The sequence below is a fragment of the Mixophyes fleayi genome, chromosome 12 (genome assembly GCF_038048845.1).
Source record: "Mixophyes fleayi isolate aMixFle1 chromosome 12, aMixFle1.hap1, whole genome shotgun sequence".
NCBI lineage: Eukaryota > Metazoa > Chordata > Amphibia > Anura > Limnodynastidae > Mixophyes > Mixophyes fleayi.
Window position 1 is genome coordinate 83,720,388 of NC_134413.1, and position 21,623 is coordinate 83,742,010.

Sequence of the window (21,623 nt, forward strand, 5' to 3'; positions counted from 1 at the left end):
CTTGTAAGTAAGGAGGCTGTCAACACAGCGATATAACATACTGGTTCACTAGTGTAATAATGTCCCTCACTAGCCAACTGTACACAGGAAGAGCCCCTGCCGTTATGGCCAGCAGCCTTAGCAAAAAAGAATGTAGTTGTCAAGGTAACTCCTTCCTCCTTTCATTATGCTCCGAGGATATATTCAATGCACGTGCCACATACTATGGAGTAGACCACCCAAAACATGCTGCGGGCATTGTACATCAGAAATATGTCGGTACAATTTACGTTGTATACCAAAGGAACACTGTGCCAGCAACATAGTTCAGTGGGCACCTGGATATTAACTTATAATAAAGTATTTAGGAAGGGGGACCCAGCCACTGCAGGTGACCTCTGAAGTCTAAAGACATGGAGACGTGAGGATGTCACAGTTTTACCAGTGTTGCTTGGATCTTCCTCTCCTACTGGCCTGATTACTTTGTGAAGGACAAGAGGAGGTTTTATTTATGGCTGTTGGTGATTTACAACAGTCATTCTTAACCACAAAGCTTCAGTTCAAGGTCTCTGTTGTTTGGGCGGACGTCATTTCCTGGCATCAATGGGTTTGTCAGGGTCATTTGTGAACAATCATTCTGCCACCAGTTAAGTGACTTTTTAAATGACCTAGGGGTTGTCGACAGTCAGTGGGATTCCCACCGTGTGGTTGTGTTTCCACATTGTCTTATGTTCCTTCCTCTTCTGTGATTCCTAATCCGATAATAAGTCCCTTGTGAATGTGGCCGGGCGGTGGTCTGCAGTTACGGTGTATGATGGTCCAGGGGCTATTGGTGATGTGTGTACTGACGCAGGGCCCATGTCTCTCCCCTGTAGTGTTACCGGGACCTGGCCCTTGTTAGCAGAGATGGAATGAACATCGTCCTCAACAAAATCAACCAGCTCTTAATGGAAAAATACCTGAAGTTGCAGGACACGTGTCGGACACAGGTTGGAATATCTCAGAGTGTGTGGCTTGTGAGACACGGGTGTGAGAGGTGTGGCTTGTGAGACACGGGTGTGAGAGGTGTGGCTTGTGAGACACGGGTGTGAGAGGTGTGGCTTGTGAGACACGGGTGTGAGAGGTGTGGCTTGTGAAACACGGGTGTGAGAGGTGTGGCTTGTGAGACACGGGTGTGAGAGGTGTGGCTTGTGAGACACGGGTGTGAGAGGTGTGGCTTGTGAGACACGGGTGTGAGAGGTGTGGCTTGTGAGACACGGGTGTGAGAGGTGTGGCTTGTGAGACACGGGTGTGAGAGGTGTGGCTTGTGAGACACGGGTGTGAGGTGTGGCTTGTGAGACATGGGTGTGAGAGCTGTGGCTTGTGAGACACGGGTGTGAGAGCTGTGGCTTGTGAGACACGGGTGTGAGAGGTGTGGCTTGTGAGACACGGGTGTGAGAGCTGTGGCTTGTGAGACACGGGTGTGAGAGCTGTGGCTTGTGAGACACGGGTGTGAGAGGTGTGGCTTGTGAGACACGGGTATGAGAGGCGTGGCTTGTGAGACACGGGTGTGAGAGGCGTGGCTTGTGAGACACGGGTGTGAGAGGCGTGGCTTGTGAGACACGGGTGTGAGAGGCGTGGCTTGTGAGACACGGGTGTGAGAGGCGTGGCTTGTGAGACACGGGTGTGAGAGGCGTGGCTTTGGAGACACGGGTGTGAGAGGTGTGGCTTTGGGGGCACGGGTGTGAGAGGCGCGGCTTTGGGGGCACGGGTGTGAGAGGGGCGGCTTTGGGGGCACGGGTGTGAGAGGGGCGGCTTTGGGGGCACGGGTGTGAGAGGCGCGGCTTTGGGGGCACGGGCGTGAGAGGCGCGGCTTTGGGGGCACGGGCGTGAGAGGCGCGGCTTTTGCGACGCGGGCGTGAGAGGCGCGGCTTTGGCGACGCGGGCGTGAGAGGCGCGGCTTTGGCGACGCGGGCGTGAGAGGCGCGGCTTTTGGGGACGCGGGCGTGAGAGGCGCGGCTTTTGGGGACGCGGGCGTGAGGCGCGGCTTTTGGGGACACGGGCGTGAGAGGCGCGGCTTTTGGGGACACGGGCGTGAGAGGCGTGGCTTTGGGGGCACGGGTGTGAGAGGCGTTGCTATGGGGGCATGGGGTATGTGTCTTTGGAGATAGGCTGCTCTGATGCTGGTTTTGGGGTTGAGCTCAGGTCAGGTGATGTAGGGATGAAGGAGCTCCCCTTGCACAGGTTTCGGGTGTTCCTGTGCCCTTGGTGTGAGGGGTCGCTGACATGACGTAGGTGTGAGGCAGGGGGTCTGAATGTATCATACGCGGTGCTGTCTGAGTGATGCGGGTTGTGGAGGGTGTGTCTCCAGCCTCAATAACTGGCACCGTGGTCTGTCTCGTTGCAGCTGGTATGGCTGGTCCGAGAGCTGGTGAAGAGCGGGGTTCTGGGAGCAGACGGCGTCTGTATGACCTTCATGAAACAGATCGCAGGTGAGTCTAGGGAGGGGGTATTACATTATATTATATTATATTATATGTCTGCTTATACTGATACCGGCAGAGTAAATGCAGCCGGCGCAGCCTCTCAATGTCTCCAACATAAATGTAATCACAGATCCCGTCACCTGGGAGCCCCAGGAACACACATTCGTGTAGATGTAATTACTGAGCTGCTGTAATCTCTCTTTCTCTCATCCCTCCGTCTCCAGGGGGCGACATATCCGCCAAGAATATCTGGTTGGCCGAAAGTGTGTTGGATATTCTAATGGAGCAGAGGTAAGCGGCCTCCTTGGTACGTTATCTTCAGTCCTCCTACATAAAGTATCTGCCCCCACTGTGTGTCGGTGATGAGGACACTTTGAAAGGTCCTGTAAGTCCTTGTGTCACGTAATGGAGAGACGGACATACCCCCGTTTTAGGTTTTTCCGGGACCCAGGACATTGCTCATTGGTTTCTAATTGGGAGATACTGCTGGCACATCTCTGCAGACCTGCAATACTATAGTGAGATTATTATATTATCAAGTTTAATGCATTAAATATCATGTAAGTAAGTTTATCTGTTGCCTTTGTTTTACATTAAAGTGACCTATTACGTCAATCTTTAAACCACACATTTATTTCAGAAGCAGACATAGTAATAATGCTGGTACGTGTACCCTAATGTTTGTTATATAGTACCCTCTACATGCTCCATCCTCTCAAACAAGAGGATTCGGGTTTGTAGTCTGTGTACATGAAACAAGCCCGTTATAACACATTCTTGGGATGCCAAAACACACACACACAGCACCGAGCAGGCCAGATACAGCGCTCTGGGCGAGAAATAAATGTCTTGTGTATTACGGCTGTTTAGAAAGCCTAAAAAAGGCAACGTGTGGAACTGTCTGGTTTGTACAGACCCCTCTATCATATGAGGATCACACGCCTCCCAGCCCCCGGCTCTATCCCCTCCACAATCTCAGGGATATACTTCTACGTCCTCAGGGAGGAATAAGGACATCACCATGGATTGTAAACTGAGGGAAGACATTTCTTGATGCTGAAATATAGATTAGTTGAGCATCCTCCCTCTGCGTTGTAGCGCGCCGGTCCTACGAGGGCCGATATTGGCGACTTTCCTGAGAATAACTGTGTTTATATTAGAACACTCGTAAAACAATGAAGGGACAATAAATCTATCGTACAAATAGGATGTCTTTTCTCCTTGGAGAGGAACGGCCATGAATCTTCAACTAATTGGTCTTTATTTAGAAAGTCAAATATTCCAAAAATGTGTTTTTTGTTAGTTCCCCCCTCCCCCTCCCATGCTAAAAACCCTTTTATGTCCCACATGTCTCAGACTTTAAATGGTCTATATAGATATATCAGAGGCATGGATCTGACATTTCTCTGAATAGGCCATGTGATGCATCTGATATATATGTACAACTGAAATAAAAGACGCTGCAATGAATGGGGGATGGAGAGGGTTTGGATACGAGGAGAGTGGAGGGATGGTACTAAGGACCAATGAGGAAACTGGCTTGATTCTGTCCATTATCTACTATATAAATGCCTAGTGGCGTGTGTGAAAAAAAAAAAAGCTGCAGTGCCACCTGCTGGGCAGAGTTATACACTGACCTATATATTTCTTGAAGGAGAAGTGACAGTTGGGAGTGGTTGGTGGTTGCCGGGGGTGACAGTGGGGAGTTTTTAACACCTTAAGTAGTTTGATGAAGGATGTGGCGATGAAGATGAAGGATGAGGTGATGGAGAAAAAAAGATGAGGTGGTGACATGTGGATAAAACCACGTTAAAAAGGGCGCTTGCGTCGGGAAGTAACGCTCTTCCCCTGAGGAGGCCTGGGCTAGGCCCAAATGCATGACAAGAACCTTTTTAACACCTTAAGTAGCTTGATTTGACTAGAATGCATGAGTATCATGCACGGGTTAACTTGTGTGTGTATGTATATATATATATATATATATGTATATATATATATATATATATATATATATATATATATATATGTGTGTATATCTAGAAGGGTGTATGTGATTGTAAGCTCACGTGTCTCATAGCGATCCGTGTGTTAGATTTAGTAATCGTGTTATCAGTGATTATTCCAGGACTTATGGGCGCCCTCTCTCTGAATCCCCAGGATTCACTTTGTGATTGGTCCAGAAATGAATATATTTAATGTAACTTCCACTAAGTTGACTCGTGTGTCTTTGCCTGTGGTACGATCATTGTTTGCTTACAGTCCCCCTGTTGTTATTGCACCGTCTACAGGGAGTGGGTGATGAAAAGTGGTATACTCATAGCGATGTCTGTGTACACCTACCTGCGGCTGATCGTGGACCACCACAGTACCCCCCAGCTGTCCACCCTGAGGCAGAAAGAGGTGGATTTCTGTATGACGCTTCTAAGAGAGCGGGTAAGTGCTCTTTCCTCCATGTGCTAATACTGCGTGATCATTGGTGGGAGTGACAGGAGAAATGGGGATTACCAATGTCTGTGATTGGGTTAACTCGTGTAGCTCTTACACATTGGGGGGAATGATTGGGCCGAGCATTCTTAGCCACTCCCATAGTGATTCTAGGGGGCGGTATAACATTAATAGACTATGGTGAGCTGGAAAGGACAATCTCAAAGACACAATAAGCCAACGTCCCCCGCCTTCATCATGTAGCCTATGACCGCGGGTTGGTCCCGTTAGCGGTCGGTGTGTGTGTCACATTGTTGGTGTTTATATTGTCATGTGACCTCTCGTTTTTTTCACAGTTCATGGACTGTTTCATGATTGGTCGGGACTTGGTGAGACTTTTGCAGAACGTCGCTCGCATCCCGGAGTTTGATTTATTATGGAAGGACATGCTGCACAATCCACAGGCGCTGAACCCCCAGTTTACGGGTACCCCCCTCCATCCTACTATTGTACATCTTAATGTAGCTGTAATAATACCCAGATCCTAATTTATTGATGACAGACGGTGCCGATCATATGGAGCTCATGCGAAACGCGTTATCGTTTCGTCGCCAAAACGCGTCTAGCGCACAAGTTTGTATTTAGGGGTTTTTACTTTTAGTTTCGGCACATCTGTGAACGAGCCATCGGTGGTAAATCTCTTTAAAAGGTGCCGTCTCTTCCATGCGCTGTTGGCGGTTTTGACACCGGAAGAATGCCTATTCTGGTGTCAAAACCGCCACCAGCATATTGCGTTTTACTCTCCGCTATAGGATTAAAGTTCTGCCTCAGGGAGAATTGTATTTGGAGCTGTTTATCTGAAACCTGCACCAAAGAATTGGTGTGGCTGCACTTTGGACTGGAATTCTCGGGGATCCTGGTAGAACCCACAAACCGTCCGCGTTCACCAACCTGCGCTGTGGTCTTGTAGCCGTCGCCTGGTGACTGCTCTACCCTTCCCCTCTCTCTCCCTGTAATGTAAATATGATTTCCCTGGTCTGAAGATTATTATTGTTGGGGGGGGGTGCTAATGGCACCTCCTCCCTGCCCCCCCTCTATAGACAGGGCCTAATTAGTTCCCAGCTCTCTCGCGCTAGGCTCTGTAGAACATCTATTTATAGACGCTCTCTCCTGAGCTGCCTCCTCTCTCCAATCCACCAGCTACCGTGTGTCAGTGTGCTCACCCCCCTCCTCATTTAACCACTGACCCCTCCCTCCTCCCTATCCACGAGGCAGTGAGCCGGAGGTCTGCGGGGGCCTTGTAGGTATATGTGTGCGATGAGCAGAACTGCCCGCAGCCGAGCTGCCAGATAATGTAATTATTCTGTGGTTTAATCGAAGCTCTGGCAACACGTTAACCGCTTCCCTCCTGCCCGTTAACTCATCGCTTACCCTGTATGTGTGACATCCGGGCGTCCCACCGCCGGTGTCCCTGTAAAACGCCCCAGTTCTTTTCCGTGTCCCTTGACTCCTAAGAAAAGCGTCATCTCCTTTTAGTAACGAACATGTAATAAATAGCAATGGTTTCATTATATTATAATCCTGCACCTCCCGATAGATTCTACATGTTATATTTTGCCTGTGTCATCCGCCTACTGTGTCTCCATCAGACGACTTTGTTTATTTGGAATACCGGTCACCGCCTATGTTACTTATTTGCTCAATAATACAGTTTAAAGCTATTATTGCCACTCTTTATATAGCGCTACCATATTGCACAGCGCAGTACAGAGGATATATAATCATTTACACCCGTCCCTGGCCCAGTGGAGCTTACAATCTAAATTCCCACACACAGGGGGGTTCATTTATTAACAGAACTCTACAGAGATAGTGCCCCGGTTGGAATCGATGACAATGTATTCTCCCCCTTTTGTAGGAATACTCCAGCTTCTGCAGTCTCGTACTTCCCGGAAGTTCCTGGCGTGTCGACTGACCCCCGATATGGAGACTAAGCTGCTCTTCATGACGTCACGGGTACGGAACTGGCGAGATAGGTGGGACGGATGGTCTGCAGCGAGTCTGGACTGTAGTAGAACACAGAACAGTACGATGGGGATAGTTGTACTGGATTGAGAGACGAAAGCTCCATTCTCAAGTGGAGAGAAACATCCATTGGTGGCTTCTCCTTACTCTTTTGTTTCCTGAAATCCATCTCCATTCTTTCACGATTCCCCAGTCTATACGTGACCCCCCAATTGTTCTGCTCTCGCGGCTGAACGAGCGCGAGCAAGGTCTGGTGTTTTGAATGGGATAATTGTCTGCTTTATTTCCAGATCAATAGCCGACAGCCCTGTGCTCGTCTCCCAGGCACTGAGGTGGAACCTATATGTCTGACACCAGCCGTCATTGATTTGTAAATTGTACACGTCTCTGTATAAGAGATGTATAGTGCGGAGGCTGGAGAGATAGCGAGATGTGTGAAACTCATTTCCGTCTCCGCTCTGCTAGAGAGATGTGATTCCTGACAGGCGTATCATCCCGGGGTGCTAGATAGCGGATGTGATTGATACACGTGTGCATATTATGGATTGAGTGTTTATCGCCCTCAAGAACCAAGCTATAATGATGGTATTATCAGTGTTTGGCTAATTATAAATGTATCTGGCACGCCATCGTAGAAGAGAGTTATTATTTAGGGTGACAAGATTTATTTAGTTCCTCCAGGGCTTTTTTGCGGCAGCGGAGGTCCTAGTCATTTAAAACGAGAAGATGGGTTTTAGTTCTCAAGGTCTTGGTAGGTAGATGTGTGGATGAAGTGTCTGACCAGATAAAGACTTGATTAGACACGGTTCCTTGGTATTGTTAAGGGGTCCGGTAGAGGAACGTCTGAGAAGTTATTATGGGTTAAGTAAGACTGGTTCCCGTGGGTTCCTGTTAGAAGATTATAAAGAAGACGTTAACCTTGTTGGGTGGTGGTCAGGTTCTCCAGGTGTTAGTAGGTGGGTCCGATGGAAGAAGTTCTGATCCTTTAGACTGAGATGTCTCAAGTTGGTTCTCCAAGTCTTGTTAGAAGATGAAGAAGACAGATCAGTTCCGATTATTAGGTGATTTATTAAAAGTTTATCAAGTTGAAGGAGGTGGAAGTTCTTATACGTAAAATGACATTGTTTGATTCTCTAGGTGTTGACTGGAGTAGTACAATTCTTATCTGTACTATATAGTCCTTGTAGAAGACCAGGAAGTCCACTTTAATTAGTGCGAGAAGATTTTGGGTTGGTTTTATTTTTGTCTTGCTCTGATGAACAAGCAAAGGAAGTTCTCACCTGTGATTCTGGAATACTTGTGGTCTCTGGTATGGAGGGAATAGGGATTATGGAGTTGTAATCGGAGGGTATTAGGAGGTGATTTTAGGATTCTTTACATTTGGTTACTGGCCATCCTGAGTGTTTCGGATCTAATTGGCGTCTCTCCTCCCCCCAGGTACGCTTCGGGCAGCAGAAGAGGTACCAGGATTGGTTTCAGCGCCAGTACCTCTCCACACCGGACAGCCAGTCCCTGCGCTGCGATCTGATCCGTTACATCTGTGGGGTGGTACACCCATCCAATGAGGTCCTCAGCTCCGACATCCTGCCCCGCTGGGCGATCATCGGATGGCTGCTAACGACCTGCACGGTGAGTGCCCGCCTGATTGTGGACGGATCCAGCCATACAGCGTCTGTTCCTGCTTTCATTCTCTTTATTAATGTTGCCTTATGTGATATGTGGAGCTCTGTAAAATGTGGTTACTCTCACCCCTGAGAGATGCTTCATTCAGAAGTTGTTCTTAGTAAATAGAGCAGAATTTCCACCATTTGTCCACTAGGGGCGCTGTTCTGCTCATTAGATGTCATTTTACCTCAGCAGAGGAGTGAATATGGCGGCTCCCATGCTTAATGCAGAATAGTATATAAATAACGTGTGTAAATAAGATACCGCCAGTAGATATTTGGTTGTGGATTACTGAATGATGGCTGTGACTTCTCTCTTGCAGTCTAATGTGGCGGCTTCCAACGCCAAGCTGGCTCTGTTTTACGATTGGCTCTTCTTCAGTCCGGAGAAAGACAGCATCATGAATATTGGTAAGATGACGTTTGTGGTCGCTCAACCTGCGGCTTCTCTCGCAGTGACGATGCTCTGCAGGCTTAACTGTCACGCAGAGCATCTCTTATCTCCCTGTCCTTCACCCCTCTAACGTCGTCTTTCATCCCTCTGCCCTCCCTTCACCCAGACATTCCTCGCACGGCTCATACACTGTGTGTGCTGGGGGGTCTCTGTTACATCAACACTGCAAAGATGCAGCTAATGCAGAGACTCGGGGGGGTACACAGGCCTGATGGTAATAAGTGATCATTAATTGGTAGTTTTGGGGTTATATTGTATCATTAACCTGATTGCTGTGACAATCAGCTGCACCAGTGATGTCACTGGTTCCTAGTGACTGGATAGGCTGCACTCTCAGTGATGTCACTGGTTCCTAGTGACTGGATAGGCTGCACTCTCAGTGATGTCACTGGCTCCTAGTGACTGGATAGGCTGCACTCTCAGTGATGTCACTGGTTCCTAGTGACTGGATAGGCTGCACTCTCAGTGATGTCACTGGTCCCTAGTGACTGGATAGGCTGCACTCTCAGTGATGTCACTGGCTCCTAGTGACTGGATAGGCTGCACTCAGTGATGTCACTGGTCCCTAGTGACTGGATAGGCTGCGCTCTCAGTGATGTCACTGGTCCCTAGTGACTGGATAGGCTGCACTCTCAGTGATGTCACTGGTTCTTAGTGACTGGATAGGCTGCACTCTCAGTGATATCACTGGTTCCTAGTGAAGGGATAGGCTGCACTCTCAGTGATGTCACTGTCTCCTAGTGACTGGGTAGGCTGCACTCTCAGTGATGTCACTGGTTCCTAGTGACTGGATAGGCTGCACTCTCAGTGATGTCACTGGTACCTAGTGACTGGGTAGGCTGCACTCTCAGTGATGTCACTGGTTCCTAGTGACTGGATAGGCTGCACTCTCAGTGATGTCACTGGTACCTAGTGACTGGATAGGCTGCACTCTCAGTGATATCACTGGTTCCTAGTGAAGGGATAGGCTGCACTCTCAGTGATGTCACTGTCTCCTAGTGACTGGGTAGGCTGCACTCTCAGTGATGTCACTGGTTCCTAGTGACTGGATAGGCTGCACTCTCAGTGATGTCACTGGTCCCTAGTGACTGGATAGGCTGCGCTCTCAGTGATGTCACTGGTCCCTAGTGACTGGATAGGCTGCACTCTCAGTGATGTCACTGGTTCCTAGTGACTGGATAGGCTGCACTCTCAGTGATGTCACTGGTTCCTAGTGACTGGATAGGCTGCACTCTCAGTGATATCACTGGTTCCTAGTGAAGGGATAGGCTGCACTCTCAGTGATGTCACTGGCTCCTAGTGACTGGATAGGCTGCACTCTCAGTGATGTCACTGGTTCCTAGTGACTGGATAGGCTGCACTCTCAGTGATGTCACTGGTACCTAGTGACTGGGTAGGCTGCACTCTCAGTGATGTCACTGGCTCCTAGTGACTGGATAGGCTGCACTCTCAGTGATGTCACTGTCTCCTAGTGACTGGGTAGGCTGCACTCTCAGTGATGTCACTGGTTCCTAGTGACTGGATAGGCTGCACTCTCAGTGATGTCACTGGTACCTAGTGACTGGGTAGGCTGCACTCTCAGTGATGTCACTGGTTCCTAGTGACTGGATAGGCTGCACTCTCAGTGATGTCACTGGTACCTAGTGACTGGATAGGCTGCACTCTCAGTGATGTCACTGGTTCCTAGTGACTGGATAGGCTGCACTCTCAGTGATGTCACTGGCCCCTAGTGACTGGATAGGCTGCACTCTCAGTGATGTCACTGGTACCTAGTGACTGGATAGGCTGCACTCTCAGTGATGTCACTGGCCCCTAGTGAACTGCCCCCCCCCCCCTCCCTGTCTGTCTCGCCCTCTTTCTTCCCACCCACCTCCTTGTCTCTCTCTGTCGCCCCCATATTCACCTCCTAATGACGTTATTCTTCCCTCCCCACAGAACCAGCCATCCTGGTGATGCATCACTCCATGAAGCCACACCCCGCCATCACCGCCACCCTGCTGGACTTCATGTGCCGGGTATGACCACTCCCACCCACAGGGTGACAGCCAGTATAGGGAGAGGAGACCATCAAACTATTGCTGCGAAGCAGACATTCACATATTAGACTGCAAGCTCTTGAGAACAGTGCAGGGATAAAGAGAAAAATCAGTTTATTTGAATGTAGTTTCTGCAACGCTTCCCTCGGCCTCTAGTTACATGTTAGACTTGTGTCCTACATACGTGTCACCTATCTGTCCTATGACTCACCCAGCAGCACACTTCGTACCGCAGCTAGAACCCCCCCCCAGAGACAGAGCAAATGCAAAGAATGTCTCCAATTTTGGAGTTAGGTTTAAGGGTATGTTCCCCCCTCCCAATGTTCCCAGTACTTCCCCCCCACATTGAGTAATTATTTTATTTCCAGTCCAGAATTCTCTCATCCAAATTATTTCTCACTTGCTTTATTGGCTTGTGAGTCCCTGCACTCCTGTACAACGAGCCATAAATCACCCACGACAGGCACATGGAGAACCAAATCCTAGCGTGACCATGTGGCATGTTACACGGCTGCCTCTCTGTGTTCTGTGCACTCTGTGACGTGTTTCATGGTGAGCTGGAGATTCTACCATAGACCATGATAGTCATAGGCTGCACATACGTGTTCTCTACATGTTGTAACAACTGGGTGGTCTAAGGTCTTTAGGATGGCAGAAAATTGGGGTACAAAAGATTTCTCTTTTTTTTTTTTTTTTCATTTTCCTCCACAACAAACTAATAAGTTGAGTTTATGTCGTTGCTTCATTTGTTAACTCTTCATTTGAATTTTTTTTTTTTAATAGATAATACCCAATTTTTACCCTCCTCTAGAGGGCAACGTCAGACAGGGGGTATTTAGTTCACTTACCCACATCATGGAGAAGAGAGTCTTGGCGTAAGTACAAATTTAATTGTGATGCCTCCGGTTTTATAAACTGTATCCTCATTTCCTCTTATTTGTTATGTATATGAGGGTTAAACACATGTCACAGGAACTATCCAAAGCCTTGTGGTGAAACTACTTGTCTATAAACTCTGAGATATATAGTGATCAGATCTATACACCAGATCTCCAGGACACATAGAGGGAGTGATATCACTGTACACATCACTGGTAATATCTCACCTACAGTATAGTGATCAGATCTATACACCAGATCTCCAGGACATAGAGAGGGAGTGATATCACTGTATACATCACTGGTAATATCTCACCTACAGTATAGTGATCAAATCTATACACCAGATCTCCAGGACATAGAGAGGGAGTGATATCACTGTATACATCACTGGTAATATCTCACCTACAGTATAGTGATCAGATCTATACACCAGATCTCCAGGACACAAAGAGGGAGTGATATCACTGTATACATCACTGGTAATATCTCACCTACAGTATAGTGATCAGATCTATACACCAGATCTCCAGGACATAGAGAGGGAGTGATATCACTGTATACATCACTGGTAATATCTCACCTACAGTATAGTGATCAGATCTATACACCAGATCTCCAGGACACAGAGAGGGAGTGATATCACTGTATACATCACTGGTAATATCTCACCTACAGTATAGTGATCAGATCTATACACCAGATCTCCAGGACATAGAGAGGGAGTGATATCACTGTATACATCACTGGTAATATCTCACCTACAGTATAGTGATCAGATCTATACACCAGATCTCCAGGACACAGAGAGGGAGTGATATCACTGTATACATCACTGGTAATATCTCACCTACAGTATAGTGATCAGATCTATACACCAGATCTCCAGGATACAGAGAGGGAGTGATATCACTGTATACATCACTGGTAATATCTCACCTACAGTATAGGGATCAGATCTATACACCAGATCTCCAGGACATAGAGAGGGAGTGATATCACTGTATACATCACTGGTAATATCTCACCTACAGTATAGTGATCAGATCTATACACCAGATCTCCAGGACACAGAGGGAGTGATATCACTGTATACATCACTGGTAATATCTCACCTACAGTACAGTGATCAGATCTATACACCAGATCTCCAGGACACAGAGAGGGAGTGATATCACTGTATACATCACTGGTAATATCTCACCTACAGTACAGTGATCAGATCTATACACCAGATCTCCAGGACACAGAGAGGGAGTGATATCACTGTATACATCACTGGTAATATCTCACCTACAGTATAGTGATCAGATCTATACACCAGATCTCCAGGACATAGAGAGGGAGTGATATCACTGTATACATCACTGGTAATATCTCACCTACAGTATAGTGATCAGATCTATACACCAGATCTCCAGGACATAGAGGGAGTGATATCACTGTATACATCACTGGTAATATCTCACCTACAGTATAGTGATCAGATCTATACACCAGATCTCCAGGACATAGAGGGAGTGATATCACTGTATACATCACTGGTAATATCTCACCTACAGTATAGTGATCAGATCTATACACCAGATCTCCAGGACATAGAGGGAGTGATATCACTGTATACATCACTGGTAATATCTCACCTACAGTATAGTGATCAGATCTATACACCAGATCTCCAGGACACATAGAGGGAGTGATATCACTGTATACATCACTGGTAATATCTCACTACTAGTGATTAGTAATGCTGTATCACTCTTTTCTTTTCCAAGTTCTTATTCTTCCAATTTATGTCTCTGCTCCTTTCAGGCACCTGGCTCCGCTGTTCCACAACCCGAAATTGGACAAAGAGTTGCGGTCAATGCTTAGAGAAAAGTTTCCTGAGTTTTGTAACCAACCATCTCCTGCCTCAGAAAGTAAGGGCTGCACGTGAGTATGTGCTGTGCTAGTCTAACTATCCTTTCTTATGTCTCCGCTCATCTTCTTTTGTCACTTCTCCTTTCCTTTCTTGCTTCCCTGGCGGCTCCTCCCTTTGCTCCCTGGCGGCTCCTCCCTTTGCTCCCGGCGGCTGTTCCCTGGCGGCTCCTCCCTTTGCTCCCTGACGGCTCCTCCCTTTGCTCTCGGCGGCTGCCCCGTGGTGGCTCCTTCCTTTGCTCTCTGCAGCTGTTCTCTCTGCTGTCCTTGCACTTGTGCTCCCCCTCTCTCTTACGGTCTTATTGCTCTCATCCAGTCCTCTCTTGGCTCTATATTGTATCCTCTCTCTCTTCTGTACATCTCATTTTTGCATTGTCTTGTGCCAGATAATTCTCCTGCTTGTCTCTCCACTGACCACAAAGTAATGATCATTTAATTGTGTGAATTATATTTAGAAAATAATGTTTTTTTCTAAATGGAGTAGGATTCACTAATAATGGACAAGGCATTCAGCCAGGATTGGTTCCAGTATATTGATTTATATAGGTAACATGGTGCCATCTACCTAAAGTTACTGAAACAGTGTCTAAAATCAGTAAAATCCTGCCTGGCTCAATACGACCCATCTCAGATCAGGTTTCTTGCCGTATGGTGACCTGCCAGTTACTAAAATGGTTTAATCGCTCTTCTCAGTAAAGACAGAGGAGCCCACGTCCATGGAGATGGAGAACAGTCTGACCGAAAAGGAAGAAAGCTGCTACGACAACGCGGAGGCTGCGTTCAGCGACGATGACGAGGAAATGATTAACAAAGGGGTGGACAATGGTACTGACCCATCTTTTTATAGAACAGTCTACTCTCTAACATTATAATGTAGCCACTAGGGAGGCGGCTCTATATACAGGGTCTGTTCTCCCCTTACCCAACTTTCTCTTTGCCCATATTGTCTCCCAATCCCTCCCACAGGAAAGAAGAGGGAGTTCCGCTTCCACCCCATCAAGGAGCCCATCATCGAAGAGCCGGTGGACATCACGCCATACTTGGAGCAGCTGGAGGAACCTGTCAGGGAAAAGGTCGTCGCTCTTCAGAAGGAAAGGTTTGTAGTGCGGAGAGAGGGATTGCTCCCTGGTGACTGATGTACCCCCACGTTTTCTATGTGACGCCAATAAAATTGTACCTGTGCTACAGTTCACCTCTACGTGAAACCAAGTTCTGACATCCAGCTTTGGTAATGGGGCCTACAAACCGGTCTGTAAGCCTGGATTACATTAGTTGGTGTGCTTGTGTGTTTCAGTGACATGGAATCTCAGTGTGAGCTCATGCAGGACATAGTGGAGCAGATCCTGGAGGTAAGTGAGTGCCGTGCGTATCCGCCATGAGTGACCTCGCTGTCATTCGCCCTCCTCTGACGCACTCCCCCCTTCTTTCACCTCTGCAGGAAGACTTTGACTCGGAGCAGTTATCTGTACTGGCCTCTTGTCTCCAGGAACTATTCAAAGCACACTTCCGAGGAGAGGTCCTTCCAGAGGAGATCACAGAGGAGTAGGTCTTCAGCGAAACTTTGTGTACATTAGCCCCAATGCCTCCTGGTTTCAAGTTGGCTGTCTCTTGTCATATTCATGGAGACGTTCCGTGAAGAGGAGAAGGTGGCTTGGTTAAATCGGTAGGACCAAGCTATGGGCAATTGTGGTTGTAGTGGAATTTATTGAGGATGACGGGTAAGCTAAAGATTTTTGAGGGTTGCTGAGTCTTTGCCGGAGGTGTGGTCGTGCCGTGCTTGACTTTGTTGGGGCTAGAAGGTGACAGCTGATCTAGTGACCTTTGCTGATTCTGTAAATTGTATGAAGTCCTTTTAGTAACAACAATGCTTTTATCTACAGATCTCTGGAGGAGTCGGTCGGGAAGCCTCTTTATCTGATATTTAGGTAATAGTCCTATAAATCACCTCTGTACAGAAAACAGGGCGCAACCCTCTACTGGTTGTTGAGGTTCCTTATCTGGAACCTCAAAAAACTCACCGTGTCCTCCATCTCCTTCCAGAAATCTAATCCAGATGCAGGAGGACAGCAACGGCTTCTCTCTGCTTCTCGACCTCCTCTCCGAGCTCTACCAGAAACAGCCCAAGATTGGCTACCACCTGCTGTACTACCTGAAGGCCAGGTGAGGCGCTATACCAGGACTCGTAGCTGCCCCAGTATTCCTGACCCCCACATCTTGGTTCGGCACTGCTGGAGCTGTTCTCTGGTCATCTCTGATATCGTTAAGATATTCTGTGTGGTTAGGTTATCGCGTGTTAACACTCGGCTACTTACACATATAAATCAAATAGGCATTGTCCACCGACATCTAATTTACTAACCATAATCTGCAATTCGTTCCTAATATCCTGTTTGGGCTGTGGGACCAGAGAGGACGTCTGTGAATCCTGTTAACACCTCACACACTACCTGCGGCCCAGGAGTTTTGGGGACACTAGGACGCACCTGGACAACACACACTCGCCCCCCTCCCTGTGTGCTATGGATGGTTAATCCCCTCATTAACGCGCTCATCCTACTTAATAACATCCAGTCTCTGCTCTCTCCGTCCGGTCTGTTCATTACAGCTAATTAATTAAAAGCCAGAATTCTCCTTCCCTCCTGCCCTGTACTTCAGTAATGGAGAAGTGAGATTTCCTAAACGGCTATGTTTCCTGATCTCCAAGACATCGTATGTGAAGACCCCCTGGTTGTTGTCTGGTGTGTGTGTGCCATCTGTTGTCTCACTATGTGGTGGGGTCCAAGGTCTTGTATTTGGGTCTTGTTTTCTTCCTTAAGCTACACCATGATCCCCTATCCTCTCCCTCACCACTGCCAGTTTCCCCTTTTAAAATCACATACGATGCTCCTTCCTAATTCTGCTGTCCCCCGGCCATCTTGTTCGTACACACTCAAATTTCCCCCCCCCTCCCTGATGCAGAACTGATTCCATGACTCTCCCCCGATCTCTCTCCCCATATACCGGACACCCCACTCCAGCAAGGCAGCGGCCGGAAAGATGAATCTATACGAGTCCTTTGCCCAGGCCACCCAGCTGGGAGACCTGCACACGTGTCTGATGATGGATATGAAAGCTTGTCAGGAGGATGACGTGCGTCTTCTGTGTTATCTCACGCCGTCTATATACAGTGAGGTGAGACTCGCCCACCTTGCCAGGTGACCCTTCCACAGTCGCTCACGTTGGGATGTTGACCACTAGTGTTGGATCTAGAGCTTTGCTCCTGTAATCTGCTTGGTTTAACTGTGGCCCTTTCTGTGTTCATACAGCAGATGCAGGTTGCTCATTATCTGTTGCCTGACGTTGGACATCTAATGATTTCTTTCTTCTCCTCCACCAGTTCCCAGATGAAACGCTTCGGAGCGGGGAGCTTCTCAACATGATAGTAGCAGTGATCGACTCTGCCCAGGTAGATTGTGTTCATTGCAGATCTCTTCTAAACCGTTATATGTAACCACTCTGTTCATCCATCATACATATCTAGCGCTGTGTCCTCTGGGCAATTTACCCACGAGCTCTGATCTGTATGGAAGAAGCTTGACCTTCAAGCTCTGCTTCTTGCATTAGTGGGTAGTCTTCCCCTGGGCTCGGGTTGTCCCGTGGATGTGGCGGGTCTTCCCCTGGGCTCGGGTTGTCCCGTGGATGTGGTGGGTCTTCCCCTGGGCTCGGGTTGTCCCCCTGATGTGGCGGGTCTCCCCCTGGGCTCGGGTTGTCCCCCGGATGTGGCGGGTCTTCCCCTGGGCTCTGGGTGTCCTCTGGATGTGGCGGGTCTCCCCCTGGGCTCGGGTTGTCCCCCGGATGTGGCGGGTCTTCCCCTGGGCTCGGGTTCTTCCCCCAATGTAGCGGGTCTCCCTATGGGCTCTGGTTCTCCCCCGGTGGCGGCGGCGGGTCTTCCCCTGGGCTCTCCTCCCCCGGTGGCGGCGGCGGGTCTTCCCCTGGGCTCTCCTCCCCCGGTGGCGGCGGCGGGTCTTCCCCTGGGCTCTTCTCTATCTAGTAACATTCTTTCTCTTGTTCAGCTACAGGAGTTAGTGTGTCATGTCATGATGGGAAACCTAGTGATGTTCCGGAAGGACTCTGTGTTGAACATTTTAAGTGAGTAGATTACGAAAAATTATTGGTGTTTTGAATGTCCAAATAATCAGTCCTTATTCAAGGGACCGGTCATAATGTTTTGGGAGGGTTGAGTCATTGGGTGATCAGATTCAATCTGGAGGATTAAGTGATACGAGTAATGGCCTGAAAGGGCTGGGTAATGTGAGTGTTAATATGGTCAAACTGTTTTGGTTGAATTGAGTGGTTTAAATTATGGCCTGGTTAGACTGTATCGGCAGGGTTGGGTGATGGGAGTTATGGATCGGTGACTGTATCGGCAGGGTTGGGTGATGGGAGTTATGGATCGGTGACTGTATCGGCAGGGTTGGGTGATGGAGTTGTGGACTGGTTACTGTATCGGCAGGGTTGGGTGATGGGAGTTATGGATCGGTGACTGTATCGGCAGGGTTGGGTGATGGGAGTTATGGATCGGTGACTGTATCGGCAGGGTTGGGTGATGGGAGTTCTGGGCCGGTGACTGTATCGGCAGGGTTGGGTGATGGGAGTTATGGATCGGTGACTGTATCGGCAGGGTTGGGTGATGGGAGTTATGGATCGGTGACTGTATCGGCAGGGTTGGGTGATGGGAGTTATGAATCGGTGACTGTATCGGCAGGGTTGGGTGATGGGAGTTCTGGGCCGGTGACTGTATCGGCAGGGTTGGGTGATGGGAGTTCTGGGCCGGTGACTGTATCGGCAGGGTTGGGTGATGGGAGTTATGGATCGGTGACTGTATCGGCAGGGTTGGGTGATGGGAGTTCTGGGCCGGTGACTGTATCGGCAGGGTTGGGTGATGGGAGTTCTGGGCCGGTGACTGTATCGGCAGGGTTGGGTGATGGGAGTTCTGGGCCGGTGACTGTATCGGCAGGGTTGGGTGATGGGAGTTCTGGGCCGGTGACTGTATCGGCAGGGTTGGGTGATGGGAGTTCTGGGCCGGTGACTGTATCGGCAGGGTTGGGTGATGGGAGTTCTGGGCCGGTGACTGCATCGGCAGGGTTGGGTGATGGGAGTTCTGGGCCGGTGACTGTATCGGCAGGGTTGGGTGATGGGAGTTCTGGGCCGGTGACTGCATCGGCAGGGTTGGGTGATGGGAGTTCTGGGCCAGTGACTGCATCGGCAGGGTTGGGTGATGGAGTTGTGGACTGGTGACTGTATCGGCAGGGTTGGGTGATGGGAGTTCTGGGCCGGTGACTGTATCGGCAGGGTTGGGTGATGGGAGTTATGGATCGGTGACTGTATCGGCAGGGTTGGTTTGGTGATGGGGAGTAAAGTTAACCGCATCTTCTCTTCTAGTTCAGAGTTTAGAATGGGAGACCTTTGAACAGTACTGCACATGGCAGCTCTTCCTCGCCCATAACGTTCCCTTGGAGACTATTATCCCTATCCTACAGCACCTGAAATACAAAGGTGGGTTTACGTGTGCAGAAGGTATTGTCATGTGAGAGGCGCCAGCCCTCACATTCCGAGGTGTCACCCCCTCGCCCCCCACTCTCCGTCTGTCTCTTCTCACATTCCCGTCTTGCCCACAATTTCATTCCTCCCTTTCATTTCTTCACCCACAAAGTATTGTATTCGTGTCTACTGACACTTCTCTACCAGAATAAATCCTATAAAAGAAAGTCTTAAAAATAGTTTTGCTCCTGTCATCTGTAGTGTGTTTGTTGCAATTGCTATTATTCTATTCTCTTTGTTGAGACCTCCACACCCCTCCTCTCATTACAGAACACCCCGAGGCATTATCCTGCCTCCTCCTACAGCTTCGCCGAGAGAAGTGAGTAAACTTTAACCGCAGACCACATTTGGATTGAAGATGTCTCATCCTGTCTGTCTGGGGCAGGAGAGAGAGAGGAGAGAGCACTGTGTGTGTCTGCGGCAGGATGAGAGAGAGGACCGTGTGTGTCTGGGGCAGAATGAGAGAGAGGAGAGAGCACTGTGTGTGTCTGGGGCAGGATGGGAGAGAGAGAGGACCGTGTGTGTCGGGCAGGATGGGAGAGAGAGGACCGAGTGTGTCTGGGGCAGGATGAGAGAGAGGACCGTGTGTGTCTGGGGCAGGATGGGAGAGAGAGAGGACCGTGTGTGTGTCTGGGGCAGGATGGGGGAGAGAGAGGACCGTGTTTGTCGGGCAGGATGGGAGAGAGAGGACCGAGTGTGTCTGGGGCAGGATGGGAGAGAGAGGACCGAGTGTGTCTGGGGCAGGATGAGAGAGAGGACCGTGTGTGTCTGGGGCAGGATGGGAGAGAGAGAGGACCGTGTGTGTCTGGGACAGGATGAGAGAGAGGACCGTGTGTGTCTGGGGCAGGGTGGGAGAGAGAGAGAGGACCGTGTGTGTCTGGGGCAGGATGGGAGAGAGAGAGAGGACCGTGTGTGTCTGGGGCAGGATGAGAGAGAGGACCGAGTGTGTCTGGGGCAGGATGGGAGAGAGAGGACCGAGTGTGTCTGGGGCAGGATGAGAGAGAGGACCGTGTGTGTCTGGGGCAGGATGGGAGAGAGAGGACCGTGTGTGTCTGGGGCAGGATGGGAGAGAGAGGACCGTGTGTGTCTGGGGCAGGATGGGAGAGAGAGAGAGGACCGTGTGTGTCTGGGGCAGGATGGGAGAGAGAGAGAGGACCGTGTGTGTCTGGGGCAGGATGAGAGAGAGGACCGTGTGTGTCTGGGGCAGGATGGGAGAGAGAGAGAGGACCGTGTGTGTCTGGGGCAGGATGAGAGAGAGGACCGTGTGTGTCTGGGGCAGGATGGGAGAGAGAGAGGACCGTGTGTGTGTCTGGGGCAGGATGGGGGAGAGAGAGGACCGTGTTTGTCGGGCAGGATGGGAGAGAGAGGACCGAGTGTGTCTGGGGCAGGATGGGAGAGAGAGGACCGAGTGTGTCTGGGGCAGGATGGGAGAGAGAGGACCGAGTGTGTCTGGGGCAGGATGAGAGAGAGGACCGTGTGTGTCTGGGGCAGGATGGGAGAGAGAGAGGACCGTGTGTGTCTGGGACAGGATGAGAGAGAGGACCGTGTGTGTCTGGGGCAGGGTGGGAGAGAGAGAGAGGACCGTGTGTGTCTGGGGCAGGATGGGAGAGAGAGAGAGGACCGTGTGTGTCTGGGGCAGGATGAGAGAGAGGACCGAGTGTGTCTGGGGCAGGATGGGAGAGAGAGGACCGAGTGTGTCTGGGGCAGGATGAGAGAGAGGACCGTGTGTGTCTGGGGCAGGATGGGAGAGAGAGGACCGTGTGTGTCTGGGGCAGGATGGGAGAGAGAGGACCGTGTGTGTCTGGGGCAGGATGAGAGAGAGGACCGAGTGTGTCTGGGGCAGGATGGGAGAGAGAGGACCGAGTATGTCTGGGGCAGGATGAGAGAGAGGACCGTGTGTGTCTGGGACAGGATGGGAGAGAGAGGACCGTGTGTGTCTGGGGCAGGATGAGAGAGAGGACCGAGTGTGTCTGGGGCAGGATGGGAGAGAGAGGACCGAGTGTGTCTGGGGCAGGATGAGAGAGAGGACCGTGTGTGTCTGGGGCAGGATGGGAGAGAGAGGACCGTGTGTGTCTGGGGCAGGATGGGAGAGAGAGGACCGAGTGTGTCTGGGGCAGGATGAGAGAGAGGACCGAGTGTGTCTGGGGCAGGATGGGAGAGAGAGGACCGAGTGTGTCTGGGGCAGGATGAGAGAGAGGAC

At 49.7% G+C, this 21,623-nt stretch overlaps 1 protein-coding gene across 1 annotated transcript in view; it reads left to right on the top strand.

Annotated features, from left to right (window-relative positions):
• INTS3 (integrator complex subunit 3) overlaps positions 1–21,623 on the top strand; it is a 40,440-nt gene that overhangs the window by 14,980 nt on the left and 3,837 nt on the right. Inside the window, exons 4-25 of the mRNA XM_075192313.1 lie at positions 855–968; positions 2,366–2,450; positions 2,669–2,735; positions 4,733–4,877; positions 5,225–5,354; positions 6,787–6,884; positions 8,331–8,522; positions 8,881–8,968; positions 10,947–11,026; positions 11,831–11,922; positions 13,739–13,845; positions 14,537–14,668; positions 14,810–14,939; positions 15,138–15,192; positions 15,282–15,385; positions 15,724–15,768; positions 15,884–16,003; positions 16,861–17,014; positions 17,220–17,288; positions 17,896–17,971; positions 19,265–19,378; positions 19,694–19,742. Coding sequence (XP_075048414.1) covers positions 855–968; positions 2,366–2,450; positions 2,669–2,735; positions 4,733–4,877; positions 5,225–5,354; positions 6,787–6,884; positions 8,331–8,522; positions 8,881–8,968; positions 10,947–11,026; positions 11,831–11,922; positions 13,739–13,845; positions 14,537–14,668; positions 14,810–14,939; positions 15,138–15,192; positions 15,282–15,385; positions 15,724–15,768; positions 15,884–16,003; positions 16,861–17,014; positions 17,220–17,288; positions 17,896–17,971; positions 19,265–19,378; positions 19,694–19,742 — 2,246 coding nt within the window. The remainder of the gene's footprint in view (positions 1–854; positions 969–2,365; positions 2,451–2,668; positions 2,736–4,732; positions 4,878–5,224; positions 5,355–6,786; positions 6,885–8,330; positions 8,523–8,880; positions 8,969–10,946; positions 11,027–11,830; positions 11,923–13,738; positions 13,846–14,536; positions 14,669–14,809; positions 14,940–15,137; positions 15,193–15,281; positions 15,386–15,723; positions 15,769–15,883; positions 16,004–16,860; positions 17,015–17,219; positions 17,289–17,895; positions 17,972–19,264; positions 19,379–19,693; positions 19,743–21,623) is intronic.